The sequence below is a fragment of the Podarcis raffonei genome, chromosome 12 (assembly GCF_027172205.1).
Source record: "Podarcis raffonei isolate rPodRaf1 chromosome 12, rPodRaf1.pri, whole genome shotgun sequence".
Lineage (NCBI taxonomy): Eukaryota > Metazoa > Chordata > Lepidosauria > Squamata > Lacertidae > Podarcis > Podarcis raffonei.
Window position 1 is genome coordinate 27,524,347 of NC_070613.1, and position 18,908 is coordinate 27,543,254.

General features: G+C 45.4%; 1 protein-coding gene across 1 annotated transcript in view; it reads right to left on the reverse strand.

Moving 5' to 3' along the window:
• The window catches only part of CALCR (calcitonin receptor), a 157,779-nt gene that overhangs the window by 78,069 nt on the left and 60,802 nt on the right, over nucleotides 1–18,908 (reverse strand). Inside the window, exon 2 of the mRNA XM_053409814.1 lies at nucleotides 4,667–4,753. Coding sequence (XP_053265789.1) covers nucleotides 4,667–4,714 — 48 coding nt within the window. The 5' untranslated portion in view covers nucleotides 4,715–4,753. The remainder of the gene's footprint in view (nucleotides 1–4,666; nucleotides 4,754–18,908) is intronic.

The window sequence follows — 18,908 nt, forward strand, 5'->3', positions numbered from 1 at the left end:
GTCAAAAATTATGTGCTTTCCTCAGTGGCAGTGGTTCAAAAACCGAATGGCAAATGCACATTGAAAACAACCTATGAAAGATCAGGTGATTTTAATGTTTACTTTTATATTTTGGGCACTTGCCTTTTTTGAAACAAAAGTGAGCAGGTGAATCTACTGCCAGTGTTAAAATATTTCTCTTTGATTATATTAGTCTTGGCTTAAACTAGAGTATAGCTCTCCCATGAGGAGTCTTGGAAATATGGTTATCTGTCTCTTTCATAAGCCATTCACTTCACCTCTGCGGTTTTATAAAATTTAATGATTTAAACAGAGGTTTGCAGTTGTGCAAGGAGGAAGCATTAACACTTATAGAATTAAATACCAGCTTTTTTCAAAAAGAAGAAGCATTCTATGTCATCATCCTACTTGCTAACTCTGTATTCAGTTTGACTAAATACTTTTAGATGACCACAAAAATATCCTGGGGATTGAAACATGATATGGAATCACATTAACTGTTGTATTTCCAGTCTTACATTCAGCACTCATAATATTTATTCAAAGCCTAGAGAAACCTACGTAGGTAATAAGTGTTTCAGCTTTCTTTTATTAAGGATTTTGAATAAATGTTATTCATTCATTCGGCAAATCAGTCAACAGTTAAACACCACCATAAATCATAAAACACCACAACACTTTATGAAAATGCAAGCATAAAACAGACTCGCCAGTGCAGAGCAAACCTAGGCAAATTCAACATCAAAAAGGCCAGGATAAATAATGTTTTTACCTGTCACTAAAACACATCAAAGTTATGCCAGGCAGACTTTGCTTTTCAAAGTTGGGGGAGCCAAAACAGAAAAGACCCTGTCACTGGTCACCATCCATCTAACTTTTGAGTGACTAGAGACCAAAAAACCAGTATCTGAGATTGGTTTTAATAGAGTGTATTGATGGAATAAGTTGAAGTATATGGCATTCTTGTTTTCCCACTCTCAGTTCATAATTTGAGATGGCATACATGCAGTAGGAGGAACATTCCTTGCATTACTTTGGGTTTTGAGAAGAAAGTAGTGTTACAGTCTCTTGTCCAAAGTAAAGTGCATAGCTTCAACATACATATCCACATCTTCTGTATCTTGTAATGTTCCCCACACATCCCATCAGGTTGGATAAAATACTGTATCATTACTGAGATCCAAAGAGCTGCCTGAAGCATGGCATGCCCAGTTGATTTTGGTTGTTTGTTTACATTTTCTTTGAATAGCAGATACCCATGCCATAGCATTAATTACCCTTGAGAGTTTCTTCAGTTTCGAGTGCTAGTATTTGAGAAAGACAAATACCACTCCGGGTGTACAGTTCTTTGAATGCCAGTCACTGCATATAATATCGAACAAGATCAGATTAATTACTCCCTGAAATAATGACCATCCAGAGCAATATTTTCAATAGAGGAATGAATGATGTTACCGCATATAAGAAAGTGGAAGAATACCTTGAGCATATAGATAATCATCATTTATTAAAAATAAATGATTCACAGCTTCATAACTGTAATGGTTTTTTTTAAAGTGATAAAAAGGGTCAGCAATAATCTTCCTGAAGAGAACAGATTAAATGATGTCCCATGTGGCAGTTTAGCAGCCGTACATATGATGTCACTCCTAAAAGTACAAGTAAATGACGTCATACATACGACCACCAAGCCACCACGCATTAAATGATTGTTATAAAAGGTGCATTACTATGGAGTAAAAAAAACAGATTTCTTTGAATGCTGGCAACCACTTTATACCTAAAAGATGAGAGCCACGTCTTTTAGATTGAAGCAACCGCGCTCCCTGCGAATTAATATTAAGACTTGCTATATTGTATACTCTCAGAATAATTCATAACTAACAATCAACAGCAAAAGGTAATAGAACGGTAGAATTGGAAGGGACCATGAGGTCACCCAGTCCAAACCCCTACAGTGCAGGAATCTTTTGCCCAACATGGGGGCATGGTCTTTATGACCAATTCTTTGGATGATGAAAATATCACACACAAATCCTGGGAAAAGAAATTCCTCCCCCCCCAAATACTTCAGACGATGGGCAAGCATCCGAAAAGGCGCCTCCATCAATAATGCAAGCATAATATGGAATATTATTTTTTGTGACCTTTAAAGCAGATGCCACATATCAGGTGAGTTTTCCTTCCAACCCTTTTAAAAAAAACAGAGCAAGGCAGAAAAACTCTTAATGTCAAACAGAAGGCAAATCTCAAATACAAATTGTAGCTTGGTACGTTTTGTGCATCTTGTCACTACTCCCTCTTCCTCCCCATAATATTTAGCAGGAATGAATAGTCAATGAATCCTGAATGTCAAGTCAAGAGTTTCTGTGCCACAGGCATGGGGAATTTCACTCCACAATGCCTGGGATTCAGGCAGTGAGAGCAGCACATCTGGAAGTATATAGAAAACTCCACAAGGAGCCCAGTCGCCGCCTAAAAGCAATGTGGAGTCCAGCTCTGACTGGAGTAGAGGAAGGGGGTCACCACTGAGGGGGTGACAAAATGCTGGGTAGCACTCACTGCGGGGCCTGCAGCACGCCTGAGCCACTCGTCTCTCCTGGGAGTGACGCGGTGGCTTGGGTGCTCACAGGCTCTGCACTGCCCCAAACAGTCTGCCTGCTGCCCCCCCCCCAGCTGTAGGGCAGCTGAGAGGGAGGAGGCAGGCAGACTCTGGAGGCCCCGTGGATTGTCCTGCCCCAGCTGGCCCTGCCCCTGGGCACAGGGCATGCACACCACCCCAGGTGCCCAATCAGCTTGCTCTGCCACAGGCTCTGACAAACTGATTACAAGCTAACCTTCTGTTCTTCTATGTGTCTCCATAAAAGGTAAAGGTAAAGGACCCCTGACAGTTAAATCCAGTCACAGACGACTCTGGGGTTAAGGCGCTCATCTTGCTTTACAGGCCGAGGGAGCCAGCGTTTGTCCACGGACAGTTTTTCCGGATCATGTGGCCAGCATGATTAAGCTGCTTCTGGGGCAATGCAACACTGAAACCAGAGCAGTGCACGGAAACGCTGTTTACCTTCCCGCTGGAGTGGTACCTATTTATCTACTTGCGCTTGTGTCTCCATACAGTTTAATAAATAAAAATAAGTATTTTCACCACTCAAAAGAAACTTATTTCAGCAGAAAGGTACTGAACATGTGTGAATATATTAAGAGTATGGCAGTCATATTAGAGAAGCCTACAACTATGACAGTCACTGTCGATTTTGAAAAGAAGGATAAATATATTAAACTACTCAACAGACATGTTAAAATGAAACACTATTAAAAATCCTGTACCACAGGGCAATCCTCCTCACATTTACTAGGGAGTAAGCCTCACTGAGCTCAATGGAGCTTGTTACCGTTCGGCAGAGATTGGGGCTGGTGCACAACCTTCGTAACAATACTGTCACTCTTTTATAAAAATCAAGATTACTTAGTTTTAACACTGTGCAGCTGATTTTTGATTTTTTAAAAATATAGTTTAGGTAATTTTACTGCAGTGAAAACAGATCACATGTGGGTCCAACAAGCGCTACCTGACAAATGTGAATTATATTTTGCAAGTAATTCTAACCAATTATTGCTAGCTATAATTTAAAATTACACTACACATTACCTAGTTCTCTACCACCAGCCTCAAGCATAATTATATTACTTTATCTTGTAATTTGTCCATGGAAAAAAGCAGGCTAAGAATGAACGAGGCTGTTGCACTACTGAATAACTGCTTTTAATCAGGTCTGCTAAAACCAACCAACCAACTACCTTTTCAGACTCATTTTATGTCCCAATGTCACTTCAGTCCTGTCACTCATATGATTAAGCAACTGAGTCTAAATTTCAGCTAGGGGTTCTTTTCCTGCCCTCTCTGAAAATATCAGGGATTGAACCTAAGACTTTCCACAAGCAACGTACGCTCTTGCCTTTCCTTAAGGAAGAGGGGTTCGTGAACTTAAGGTTGTAATCCTAACCTCACTTACTTGGGAGTAAGAACCACTGAATTTCAACAGCACTTACCTCTGAGTAGACACGGTTAGGCTTACACAATCACTCAACTGTCAATCATGCCACCATTGCTGTATTCAAACACAGATACTGGGGTACTAACCCACGGAGGAGAAGGAGCAGGGAAGCAGCCCTTAGCTGGTGGCAGGAGGACGAGAACCTGCTGGCCACTGAGTGCTGCTGCCGCATTCAGCTCTGACACCGACTCCTCCAACGTCCTGACAACATGTGCACATCTTAGAGACATCGGGACTTCGGGACCCAACACCACTCCCTGCATTTCTCCTTTGGAAGCAGGTGCCTCTGCATCGATAACTGGCTGAACCTGGGACCTTTCGCTTGCAAGGCAGAAGCTCTGCACTGAGCCATGGTTATTCCCCAAGTGAACCAGACCATTGCCTTACAAGTATTTCCCAAGAAAGGTAAAAAACAACAACCTAAAAGACCCCCAATCATTTCTGTTCATAGCCGTTTGAATTAGTTAGCCTGATTTTAGAACGAAGTGAACTAGCACAATGCAAACAGTATCAATCCATTTCACAACAATATACCTGCAATTCTAAAAGCCTTCTGTTAGTTTTTATTATGCAAATAGAAGTATTTGGTTACGCGGTTTGCTTTTACTTACATTTAGTAGAATAATCAGTAAGAAGCAACCCTTGCTTTTTTTATCCATTGCAGATCCTTTCTGGAGCAATGTATCTCCCAGGCCCTACTGGGAATTAGAGAAACAACAATTGCTATCATTAGATTTTATTTATCAACACAATATCCTCATTAAAATGTATACAAGTTTCTTTCTTAAACACAGTGTGCATATTCAGGTGTTACCAGGAGTGGCTAACACTTTTCATCCCAACTGCCACATTGAGGATTGGCAAGCATGCAACACACTCACAAAACATAACCTACGCATGCATATACGAACAAGGGGACCGTAGCTGTCCTCCCAGCCCAGCACTGCAATAGGGAGGGAAGTCTCGGCTTACGGTGCAAAGTTGCCTCTTTTATCTCCAGTGCAGCATCACAGCTAGGAGGTATTAGCGCTGAGAATGCAGGAAACCTATAGATGCACCAGAGGAAGAAGAGGTATCTGTGCAAGCCAAGGGCACGAAGAGGACGCATCCAGTTTTTGGTGTTCCGTTGCAAGTGACTTGCCCGTGAGTCATGGCTTTTCTACCCCTGCACTAAACTATAACTGAGTGTGATGAAAATGTGCTGCAGAAAACTTCAGACCTGCAGGCTCCCTCCTGTTGTCCTCCTTCACCACAGCTGTGAGTGGGAGAACAGAAGTCTTTGCTTCTGCCTAATATTGCATGCTAAACAGTGGTTAAATTGAACTCTAAAGTGTGCTAATAATGGCTTGTTTAAACATGCCGACTTCATTACCTACGGTCTGAAGTTGATTAATTTCAAATAAACCTTAGTGATTAACCACAGTTTGTTGTTGCTTTCAGGTGACACAACCATCTACCATTAATCTAAACTGGAAGCAGTAGATTCTAAACTCCTCCTCACAGCAGCGCCAGAGGAGAAGTACACAAACCCAGGGGTCTCTGTGGATTGGTACTGTCACACTAAACAATGGTTTAGCATAATGTCAACAGGTAGCCTGAACGTGTGTGCACATTTAAAAAAATGACAATATAGGTGCTAAGAACGTTGTCCCAATATGGCACCTTAAAAGTTTTCTCATTAATTTTTCTTCATAATATGTAATTTGCTAAATATGTCAGTGAAGCACAGAATGTGAAATGCCATTTAAGCTAGCGTTGAGCTGAATTATCATGGCTTTCTATTTTCAGCATGAGATTTGCATGTTCAATGAGGGAGAGCCTTTAGTCAAGCGACTAAGCAAATTGCACACTAATAATAAAAATCCTCTTTATCCTGGTTCTAAACATCATAGTGCAGGCACAGCAATGAAAATGCTCCGAAAGGGGATCTTTAAAACTGAACTATTGGCCCACAGGGCTGATTCCAAAACAGGGAAAGCCACAGTACCCAGGGAACTTCTCTGACTCCACCATACCAAAGTTTTGGTATGCCTTTTTATATACTCTCTGTGAACCCGCCTCAACCACCAAAGTGACCAGAAACAGTCCCAATCCCAACCGCTTTCTGCAGACTTACGGCTAAAGGAGAGGAAGGGCTTAGAGAGAGTATAAAAAAGGTCTGTACACCTTTTGCTCAAGGATTTTTCCAAGTTTAATCAGAGAAGCTCAAAGACTGCATAGCTCCCAAAGACATGAATATTCTGCGGGTTGCACCCTATGGGATAACTTGGGTACCATACAGTTCCCAGTAGCCACGAAACCCAGTATTAGTGGAGGTATTACGCAGATCTCTCTGCTGCCCTAATATACAATTCTGAGTTTGTATTGTACATTGCTTTGTTGTTGTTTAGTCGTGTCCGACTCTTCGTGACCCCATGGACCAGAGCACGCCAGGCACTCCTGTCTTCCACTGCCTCCTGCAGTTTGGTCAGACTCATGTTTGTAGCTTCAAGAACACTGTCCAACCATCTCGTCCTCTGTCGTCCCCTTCTCCTTGTGCCCTCCAACTTTCCCAACATCAGGGTCTTTTCCAGGGAGTCTTCTCTTCTCATGAGGTGGCCAAAGTACTGGAGCCTCAGCTTCAAGTATTGGAGCCTCAGCTTCACGATTGCTTTAAGTGTGGCTTTTAATTTATTGTACCACCAAACACCTGACTTCAAAGTGAGAGGAAAATATGCAAGTTACAATCTTATCCTAAATGCGTAACTTGCAACTACATTTGGGGATTTTAAAAAATAATAATGTAATACCAGGTGTGCGAGAGGCAGGGTTAGTATTCATCATGGCATGCGGAGAGGGGCATTTAACCCTTCACACCCCAACTGAAATCATCATAAAATCCATCCCACCACAAGCCTAGGGAGCTGGGGACCCACTGGGCTGGTTTTTGTCACAACAGTGACTAGAGCGTTGATGTAGTTTGTAGGTGTGCATGACGGCATAGTCCCATCCATTTCTTTGGCTGGATGCACTGCAGACCACTCCTTAGTAACTGTGGTTAGGATTGCAACCTGAATAATCTTGAAACCAAATAATATGTTTTTATTGGCTCACAAGTAAGGTAGGCTGCTCCTCACCTCCACCCCCACTTTGTTCTTAAAAATAAATAAGTAAATCTGTGCTACATGCTCTTTAAAATCACTGGTGCAATAAAATAGTCTAGTAATGCACGTTTTTATGTCTTTAAAGCAGTATGTTCCACATACTTAATTTTTATAACAGTTAATGTTCAGTTATTAAGCCTTTAAGGATACTATTAAATTAAATCACAGTAATATTTCATAACACTTTTTATAACCTGTTCTGGGGGAATGGTCCAGCCAAAGTGAAGCACTTCTAAGCCGCCATGATTTGTGAGACAGCTTAAAGCACATGCATAACACATCCAGAGAAATCAATGGGGTTTTTCTTTTTTTTAAGTGCTTAACTTTGAACAGATGTGTCCCTAGCTACTACTTGTCAAATACTTATATATATATATATATATTTGCAGCAGTGAGAAAGGTGTATTCAGTCAAGTGTATTCAGCGATGTGCACACGGAGTTCCTGCATGTTTTGGATCTCTTGTTTACTTCAGAAGAAGATGCAGAGCAGGCATAGGCAAACTATGGCCCCCCAGATGTTTGGAACTACAATTCCCATCATCCCTAGCTAACAGGACCAGTGGTCAGGGATGATGGGAATGGGAATTGTAGTCCCAAACATCTGGAGGGCCAGAGTTTGCCTATGCCTGATGTAGAGCAAGGAGGGGGAACCTGTTACTCTCCAGATGTTGTTGGACTTCAGTTCCCATCAGCCCCAGCCAGCATGGTCCATGATCAGGGATGATGGGAGTTGGAGTCTACCAACATCTGGAAGGCTGCAGATTCCCCATCCCTGAAGTTGAGAGAAGCATGCAAAGACAGCTGATGACATGGAATGCTGAGAAATAAATATCACCCACCCCACCTCTGAGCAGGAACTGAGGTCTATGGGACCTGGTGCTTTTTAGTGGCAGACATGATGAAGCAGTTGCAGAAGCATGAAAGCTCATGGGTCATGAGATACATGGCTGCTGACTGGCCAGCAGCACTTAGCGCATCAGATCACCCTACTATTCCTCCAGCCACCAGTACTTTCTCCATGGAAGTGAACAGGGCAGGGGCAGGAATGAAACATTTGTATTCACATCGGGCTATCCAAACAGCGATTGATTCTAGCATCACAGTCCTAAAATCCCTCTTCACCAAACTGGCCTTTAGCTGCTTCAGACTACAATTATAATCAGCCTTAGGCAGCAGGTCATGGTGGCTGAGGATAATGGGAGTTGTAGTTCAAGACTTCCGGAGGGCACCATGTTGGCAAAGATTCTGGCAATTTACAAATCCTAAAAGAAAGTTGGAAGAAGTGGCATGGGGGTGCCATAGGTGACTGAAAGGGGCAAAATTTGGGATAAATCTACAATGAAAATAATCTCAGGGTAGTCAAAAGAAGGCACGCTCAAAATAGTAATTCAGTGTCATTACCCCTGTAAGATTAGCTCCTATATTAAAAATTTTGCTACAGATTTGGGGTAAGGGCACCCATAACTGAGTTAATGAATGTTAGAAACTCATAAACGGTATAATTTAAATAATATTTGGGAACTGAAGGGAAAAATACACGCTGCAGCAGTTCTCTTGAACTGTGCCAAACATGGAAATTTCTAGGTTTAGCCTATGCAAACTAGCCTGGCAGGGCTGGTTGAATGCAAGCCATGAAACAATGGCTAGTTATCGACTTTTCAAAGAATAAGGATCCTTGGGTCTGTGCAAACAAAGTTGCCGTGGTTATTGTGGGTGGATAAAAGTTTAGGATTTAAAACTGAAGGGGGGGGAGAGGCTGTGCCCACAGGAACAAAAGTGTCCTTTTACAGAGGCTTTGAGCAAGGTGTTCTGGGAACAAGGAGGAGGAAATAGGCAGAGTTGATGCGAGGCAGAACCACCTTGGCGGGCTGGGACAGAGGCACGGGAATGCTGTGCTGCTGTAGGGAACGAACCCCTCTCGAGAAGTAATGCTGTGAACTCTCTTCTTCTCTCTAGACCCAGGAGTGTACAGTGGTACCTCAGGTTACAAATGCTCCAGGTTACAGACTCCACTAACCCAGAAATAGTACCTCGGGTTAAGAACTTTGCTTCAGGATGAGAACAGAAATCGTGCGGTGGCAGCGGGAGGCCCCATTAGCTAAAGTGGTACCTCAGGTTAAGAACAATTTCAGGTTAAGAATGGACCTCCAGAACGAATTAAGTTCTTAACAGAGGTACCACTGTATAGGTGTAAAATAAACCATATACCTTAAAACACTACAGTCTCTACTGTGCCTGAATTCCCAACAGAAACATACCCCTGATTATGCACCTATGACCCCCTAGAATTCTGCTACCGCTTGGGGGTGGCCAGAGTTTTGGTGGTTTCACAGAAGTTGTCCACTTAAGTGGGGATATTTAGGGGACCAAAAAAAAAAAAAAAGGATGGACATGATGTCAAGAAGCTTGTTTCAAAGGTCAATACAAAATAAAGATGACAATCTCAAATTTAGTAATAGCATCCTTCCAGTATAGTTTGAAATATAATTGCATTCATTTAGAGCACTTCCTGACATTTAATTTACAACAAATTAGCAAAAGTCAATCTATGCTTGGAAGGTTCTATATAAATGTTTGTTTGTTTTTGTTTTTAAATTAAATGGTGAATTTTTCCTCAGTGCAGCATATATTTTTCTGCGTGTACAATTTAAAAATTAATAGAGCGAGCCATGTCAGGAGCTGTAAAAAATGTTTAATGGGCTGTTTAGCAAAGTGATGATTTTGTCCTAATTGAAACTGGGAATTGTTTCTGTCATGTTAGATCAAAGCTCTGAGAATAAGCAGGTCTTAATTCCTAGTGGCTGGGCCTGCAAGGGCGGAAATAACTAGATCTGTGATGTGTTGCTCCAATTAGAGTTCTTGCTTTCATCTCTGCTAAATGATAGGAATATAAGGTTGAGTGTTTTGCCAGATATCAAAAGATTTCCTTAACTCAGCTAAATTTCCCAGGAGCAGAATGGGAAAGCTAATTTTAAATTATATAGAGAAGTGGCAATATTAAAGCCATGTCTTTTTCTGGCTTGGTCTTTTTTTTTTTTATCTATACGAGTTGGGGAAGGACATAGATTGGCTTTTACGTTCATTTAAAAATGACTGATTAAGTGAGTAAAGTCTGCTTATGTACCCTACACAATGAGAGTTCTACCACCTGCCTGAGAGCTACCTGCTACCTGTATGGCTCCTATCTGCCTGATTCCTGCTATCTGCCTGTTGGCCCTAAGGTCTATGTTCCTGCCTCTTGGGCCTGAGCACCTGACAACTAAGCTGTTTGAAACCAAGGTATGACTGTATTTCATTTTGTTGTTATGTATGCCTAATGAACTGAACAATACCATCGGCAGCTATGTGGACTGCTGAGACCATTTATGTTGGCCTTTTGGTAAATAAACTTTTTGCTCACTTTTAAGGTTTTCCCCGGGCCTTTCATAATCCGTGGACTCAGAAATTAGCACCATACATCTTACAAAATATATAAAGGCAGACTAATATTATCCATTCTGGTTGTTTTGCTTTGCTTTGGTTCTTACGTGATTGGTAGCTTTGAAATGCATGCTAAAGAAAACCATTAACTTTTCCAGCAATGCTGTATCAAAATGGAGAGCAAAACAGTGGTTTGTTCTCGAATGTTTTGGTTCCCAAATGCCGCAAACCTGTAAGTGGCTGTTCTGGTTTGCAAACTATTTTTGGAAGCTGAACATCTGACGGGGCTTCCGTGGCTTCCGATTGGCTGCAGGAGCTTCCTGCAACCAATCAAAAGCTGTGCTTTGGTTTCTGAATGTTTTGGAAGTTGAATGGACTTCCGGAACGGATTCCCTTCAACTTCCAAGGTACGATTGTAAAAGACAAAACATAACCCACCATGAGACAATGATAAACAGCTAAAAATCATTTTTAAAAACCACAGACAAAATGTAACCCCTTTAACAATCCTGGGTAAAAAAAAGGAAAGATTTAACCTGGCACTGAAAGAATTGTAAAGTTGATGGCCACCAAGTCTCTCTCTAGGGAGTGTATTGCAATACATCGGCTGGGTGAGGACTGCAGGGCCTGCTCCCCTCCAGGGCCTTTTCCAACTGGCCCAGGGGGCGTGGCCCAGGCCCTCTCTCCCAGCTATAAAGGGACTCCTGCTGCGGGGAAGCCTCGGACCATCGGCTGGGTGAGGACTGCAGGGCCTGCTCCATTCCAGGGCCTTTTCCAACTGGCCCAGGGGGCGTGGCCCAGGCCCTTTTTGGAACAAACTTTTTGGGAAGGGTGGGAAGTGTTCTGCCATTGCTTCCCTGTTCCAGGGGGTTAATGTGCTTTAAAATGTCCTCAAGCAGTCGGTGGCAATTTAAATTTTTATTTCTTTTTTCCTTTGTTGGGGGTGGGTGGGATGGATATTTGGTTGGGGATTAATTTTATTATAATTGTTCTGTTCTTTTTTGTTGTTGTTGTTTTATTGGTTCTGTATAGTTTGCGTTTTGTTTTTAAGGGGCGGGATCAGGGCTGCCTGGGAGTTGGGCCCCAGCCAACACGATGGCTGGGACAAGTTCCACAGGGGGGGAAGCACTGAGACATCCAATCTCGGTGATCATGGGCAGGAGGCGGAGTTACGCTAAGACCAGACCATGTCATTACCGAGGAGGCAGGTTTAGTCGTTGTTTGAAGACTATCCCTGCCTCCGGGTCTGGCCTTGACCGGATGGATACTGGAATCAACAGGGGAAACCTACATGACCTGAAGGTGTTGCTGTGTAATGCCAGGTCAATGATGAATAAAACCACTGCCATCCACGACCTGATTGTGGATGGAGGATTTGACCTGGCATGTGTGACAGAGACCTGGTTGGAGGAAGCAGATGGGCCTGTCCTTGCCGCTGCTTGCCCACCAGGTTTCTCTTACGCACAGCAACCCAGGTCATGTGGGCGGGGAGGGGGGGTTGCAGTGATTTTTAGGAAGTCACTAGCTTGCACCAGGCGTCCTACTGGGAAGATCCAGTTTTCTGAGTGCATGTTCTGGAAGTTGGGCAATAGGGGCAGTACAGGATTCCTTTTGGTGTACCGGCCTCCCCGCTGCACCAAGGATTCCCTGTCTGAGCTGCTTCAGGTCGTGGCGGATTTTCTCCTGGAGACACCTAGTTTGGTTGTCCTAGGGGATTTTAACATCCATGCCGACACGACCTTACAAGGGGCCGCTCGGGACTTCGTGGAAAGCATGGCCTCCATGGGGCTGTCCCTGAATAAGTTTGGCCCAACTCATAGTCATGGACATGCCTTAGACCTGGTGTTCACCTCTAGTGACGTGGGTGATCTGACACTAAGTAAAAGTGAAACAAAAGAAGTGCCATGGTCAGATCACTTCCTGGTGCAACTGGACTTCTCCGCGACCCTTCCCCTCTGCAGGGAGGTGGGACCAATTCGGATGGTCCGCCCCCGCCACTTAATGGATCCAAATGGTTTCCAGAGAGTGGTAGGGGATGCTTTATCCCATGTTGATGGCCTTTCAGCTGATTCCCTGGTGGCCCGCTGGAATGCGGAGTTAACCAGGGCTATCGACTGTCTGGCTCCGAAGCGCCCTCTCCAATTGCATGGAGCCCGGACAGCCCCGTGGTTTTCTTCGGAGCTGAGGGCGATGAAACAATCGCTGAGACGGCTAGAGCGTCGGTGGCAAAAAACTCACTCCGAATCTGACCGGACACAGGTTAGAGCTCAACTTCGAGCCTACCAAGTGGCGATAGCGACGGCGAAGAAGACTTTCTTCACCGCCTCTATTGCATCTGCAGAAAATAGTAGCAGGAGACTCTTTCAGGTGGTTCGCAATTTAACGGAACCACCTTTACCATCGGGGCCTTGTAAAGACCCCAAGATCTCCTGCAACGATTTTGCAAAGTTTTTTGCAGATAAAATCACTCATATTCGGAAGGAGCTAGACACCACCGTGGGAGCAGGGCTGGGGCGGGAGAGTGCTAGAGCTCTGTCTGGTCAAGTTGCATGGAATCAATTTCAATCCGTTACCCCCGAGGATGTGGACAGGCTGCTTGGACGCGTGAAACCAACCACCTGTCTCCTTGATCCTTGCCCATCCTGGCTAATAAAAGCAAGCCGGGAAGGGCTGGGCGATGGGCTCTGCGGGGTGGTGAATGCTTCCCTCTGTGAGGGAACATTCCCAGATCCGCTGAAAGAGGCGGTCATTAAACCGCTTCTTAAAAAACCATCTTTAGACCCGGCCAGTATGGCCAACTATCGCCCAGTCTCAAATCTTCCATTCTTGGGCAAGGTGATTGAGCGCGTGGTTGCTGAACAACTCCAGGCACGCCTGGAGGATGCGGACCATTTGGATCCCTTCCAATCAGGATTCAGGCCTCATCATGGGACTGAAACTGCCTTGGTCGCGCTGGTTGATGATCTCCGGCGAGCTAGGGACAAAGGTGAGAGTTGTTTCCTGGTTCTGCTGGATCTCTCAGCGGCCTTTGATACAATCGACCATAACATCCTTCTGGACCGTCTAGAGGGGCTGGGAGCTGGGGGCACTGTTATGCAGTGGTTTCGCTCCTTCCTCCTGGGCCGTGTTCAGAAAGTGGTGGTGGGGGATGAGTGCTCAGACCCCTGGGCCCTCACTTGTGGGGTGCCTCAGGGTTCCGTCCTCTCCCCCATGCTTTTTAACATCTATATGAAGCCACTGGGAGAGATCATCAGGGGATTTGGACTGGGTGTCCATCAATATGCAGATGATACCCAGCTCTACCTCTCTTTCAAATCAGAACCAGTGAAGGCGGTGAAGGTCCTGTGTGAGTGCCTGGAGGCAGTTGGAGGATGGATGGCGGCTAATGGATTGAGGTTGAATCCTGACAAGACAGAAGTACTGTTTTTGGGGGACAGGGGGCGGGCTGGTGTGGAGGACTCCCTGGTCCTGAATAGGGTAACTGTGCCCCTGAAGGACCAGGTGCGCAGCCTGGGAGTCATTTTGGACTCACAGCTGTCCATGGAGGCGCAGGTCAATTCTGTGTCCAGGGCAGCTGTCTACCAACTCCACCTGGTACGCAGGCTGAGACCCTACCTGCCCGCGGACTGTCTCGCCAGAGTGGTGCATGCTCTGGTTATCTCCCGCTTGGACTACTGCAATGCGCTCTACGTGGGGCTACCTTTGAAGGTGACTCGGAAACTACAACTAATCCAGAATGCGGCAGCTAGACTGGTGACTGGGGGCGGCCGCCGAGACCACATAACACCGGTCTTGAAAGACCTACATTGGCTCCCAGTACGTTTCCGAGCACAATTCAAAGTGCTGGTGTTGACCTTTAAAGCCCTAAACGGCCTCGGCCCAGTATACCTGAAGGAGCGTCTCCACCCCCATCGTTCTGCCCGGATGCTGAGGTCCAGCGCCGAGGGCCTTCTGGCGGTTCCCTCATTGCGAGAAGCAAAGTTACAGGGAACCAGGCAGAGGGCCTTCTCGGTAGTGGCGCCTGCCCTGTGGAACGCCCTCCCATCGGATGTCAAAGCGATAAATAACTACCTGACATTCAGAAGACATCTTAAGGCAGCCCTGTTCAGGGAAGTTTTTAATCTGTGAGATTTTAGTGTATTTTTGGTTTTCTATGGAAGCCGCCCAGAGTGGCTGGGGAAACCCAGCCAGATGGGCGGGGTACAAATAATAAATTATTATTATTATATTACAGGAAAAGCCCCTCACCTTCATGCATCAATGATGTCATCATGTGATTAACAGTTGGATGGCCATGCTCACCTATCAAATTTGGCCCATGATGCTGATCCTGATCAGGATTGGGCCTGAGAAGCCATTTCTGTAATACCAGCCCCCTGGCTACTGAAGCAGCAGCAGCAAGCACACAAGAAATGAACTTCACAAGGAATTTACCTTGCTCAGAAACCCAACTAGCTAAAGATGCTGAGCTACAATTAAAGGTAAAGGTAAAGGGACCCCTGACCATTAGGTCCAGTCGTGGCCGACTCTGGGGTTGCGGCGCTCATCTCGCTTTATTGGCCGAGGGAGCCGGCGTTTGTCCGCAGACAGCCTCCGGGTCATGTAGCCAGCATGACTAAGCCGCTTCTGGTGAACCAGAGCAGCGCACGGAAACGCCGTTTACCTTCCCGTCGGAGCAGTACCTATTTATCTACTTGCACTTTGATGTGCTTTCAAACTGCTAGGTTGGCAGGAGCAGGGACCGAGCAACGGGAGCTCACCCCATCGCGGGGATTTGAACCGCCGACCTTCTGATCAACAAGTCCTAGGCTCTGTGGTTTAACCCACAGCGCCACCTGCGTCCCTTAAAGGTAAAGGTACCCCTGCCCGTACAGGCCAGTCTTGACAGACTCTGGGGTTGTGCGCCCATCTCACTTAACAGGCCAGGGGCCAGCGCTGTCCGGAGACACTTCCGGGTCACGTGGCCAGCATGACATCGCTGCTCTGGCGAGCCAGAGCCGCACACAGAAACGCCGTTTACCTTCCCGCTAGAAAGCGGTCCCTATTTATCTACTTGCACCCGGAGGTGCTTTCGAACTGCTAGGTTGGCAGCCGCTGGGACCGAGCAACGGGAGCGCACCCCGCCGCGGGGATTCGAACCGCCGACCTTTCGATCGGCAAGCCCTAGGCACTGAGGCTTTTACCCACAGCGCCACCCGCGTCCCCCTGCGTCCCTTACTGAGCTATAATTACTGGGCATCCATAAGGTGCTGTGCAATAGCTGATCAGCTGCAGAAACTCTTGGGATCTAGATAAGCTTCTCCAGTAGTGTAAGAGCTCTGGCCAAGTCCATGAATGGCCTGCCTGCCATTTCAGAAACGTGCAATGCTCAGGTTGCCAAAATAGGCCTGGGCACATTGAACAAGTGTGCCAACAAGCCAAAGTGAAATTGGCCTTCCTCAGAAGTAGCACAGTGGAAAGGAAAGCAGATCAAGGGCACAAAGCAGCAGTACATGCACTGCACAGATGTCTTCTACATCTGGCAACACAGAGGAGGCAATTAACCATATCCAGCCAGGAGGACAAAGACATTGCAGTGGATCAACATTACCAGAACCCCCCTATCCTAGCACTGCTTTACCAAAGGGAAAGACTAGGTGGAGGAGCATATTTGATCTTCCTAATAATTACATGTGCTTCATGGAGAAACAAGGCTGCTTTTGACAATAAAAAGAAACAAACAAAAACAGAGCGAGGAGGGAAGGGGTTGACTGCCGTTCACTATGCCAAGAGCTTTTTCTCACATGCTGGGAAAATGTACCAAAGGATAATTTATCAGTCCCTTTGGCTTTTTGCTGCTCCTGCCTGCAGATCTAATTCACATTCTCTCACTTACCTTGGCTTCATCCTATCATGCCGCACCATTCATACATGATAAATATAGAAGCGGCTAATCTAAGATCTGCTTTGCCCAGCCCATACATTAAGTCCTAGCATGCTGTTTGCCCTTTTATAAATGTTCAAATGTCGTAATAGTAGTAATCAAGGTTGTCCCACTCCTAGGGATTTCAAAAGACAACAATTTGTATTTCCATATGGTAATTTGTATGCAGCAATTTGCCACCGGCAGTCTGATGTTCGGCAAAGGCAGAAATCAGGCTAATCAGCATCACACACACCCGTCAAGCAATACCTAACCTTGAAAGGTGGCAGGGGCCAGCCCCAGATGGCTTGCTGCCTGAGGCAGTTTTCTCACTTTGCCTAATGGTAGGGCAGGTTTCAAAGGATGGCAACCAAAGGTATGCCAAGGCAGGCAGGCAAACAGGAGGAATAGGTACAGGAAAAATATGTCTTCAACTGGCTGCTGAACAGAAAAGTCAGCAAGGTGAAATGTCTTGACATATGGAGCTCCATCTCTGAGGATGCACATAGTGCCACCACTTGCCTTTCCTTCAAATTCCTCCTATAAGCCTACCTTTCATGGACAGCTTTTGCCTTAGCCTCATCTGGGAATGAGGACTGAGAGGATGTGTATGTGTGTTGTTGTTTTTCTGTTGTGCTTAAGTGTCAAACAGTTCCAAAAAAACAATGCAGAGGAGTACACTGTTAAACTATACCATAGAATCATAGAATCATAGAATCATAGAGTTGGAAGAGACCACAAGGGCCATCAAGTCCAACCCCCTGCCAAGCAGGAAACACCATCAGAGCACTCCTGACATATGGTTGTCAAGCCTCTGCTTAAAGACCTCCAAAGAAGGAGACTCCACCACACTCCTTGGCAGCAAATTCCACTGTCGAACAGCTCTTACTGTCAGGAAGTTCTTCCTAATGTTTAGGTGGAATCTTCTTTCTTGTAGTTTGGATCCATTGCTCCGTGTCTGCTTCTCTGGAGCAGCAGAAAACAACCTTTCTCCCTCCTCTATATGACATCCTTTTATATATTTGAACATGGCTATCATATCACCCCTTAACCTCCTCTTCTCCAGGCTAAACATGCCCAGCTCCCTTAGCCATTCCTCATAAGGCATCGTTTCCAGGCCTTTGACCATTTTGGTTGCCCTCCTCTGGACACGTTCCAGTTTGTCAGTGTCCTTCTTGAACTGTGGCGCCCAGAACTGGACACAGTACTCCAGGTGAGGTCTGACCAGAGCAGAATACAGTGGCACTATTACTGCCCTTGATCTAGATGCTATACTCCTATTGATGCAGCCCAGAATTGCATTGGCTTTTTTAGCTGCCGCGTCACACTGTTGGCTCATGTCAAGTTTGTGGTCAACCAAGACTCCTAGATCCTTTTCACATGTACTGCTCTCAAGCCAGGTGTCACCCATCTTGTATTTGTGCCTCTCATTTTTTTTTGCCCAAGTGCAATACTTTACATTACTCCCTGTCACAAACTGTACAATTTACAAACTGTACAATTTATACAAACTGTACAATTTAAAGGGCAAATAATGATAACTATAAATGGCTGCTGTTACTATTATTTACTTAGCTAAACAGGGATTCTAGCATTTTGCTAATCTCTTTTCCACACCCTCAAAACATTTAAGTTTTGCATTGGCTCTCCAATGACAGCGTGTGGCTTCTGGCATCAGGATTATGCGGAGCCCCCTTCCATATACTATCTGTCTGAACAGAAGGGGAATTTCAAATTAATTTGGCATTTGAAACAAAGAAAGGCTTCAAGTAATAAATCATTAGCATGTCCTTATATAATGCTTTTGGGGACGCGGGTGGCGCTGTGGGTAAAAGCCTCAGCGCCTAGGGCTTGCCGATCGAAAGGTCGCGGTTCGAATCCCCGCGGCGGGGTGCGCTCCTGTTGCTTGGTCCCAGCGCCTGCCAACCTAGCAGTTCGAAAGCACCCCCAGGTGCAAGTAGATAAATAGGGACCGCTTACGAGCGGGAAGGTAAACGGCGTTTCCATGTGCGGCTCTGGCTCGCCAGATGCAGCTTTGTCACGCTGGCCACGTGACCCGGAAGTGTCTCCGGACAGCGCTGGCCCCCGGCCTCTTGAGTGAGATGGGCGCACAACCCTAGAGTCTGTCAAGACTGGCCCCTACGGGCAGGGGTACCTTTACCTTTTATATAATGCTTTTAGCACAATACATAGGTTGATGTTGCATTTATTATCCCCACTGCTTTGCACCATTCCACATTTGGCAAGGCTCGATCTTCAAATTTTATTTTTAAAGACAGCAGCTGAAGGAGACACACACTTCAGGCAGCCCTGTTCAGGGAAGTTTTTAATATGTAACGCTGTACTGTTTTTAACACTGATTGGGAGCCGCCCAGAGTGGCTGGGGA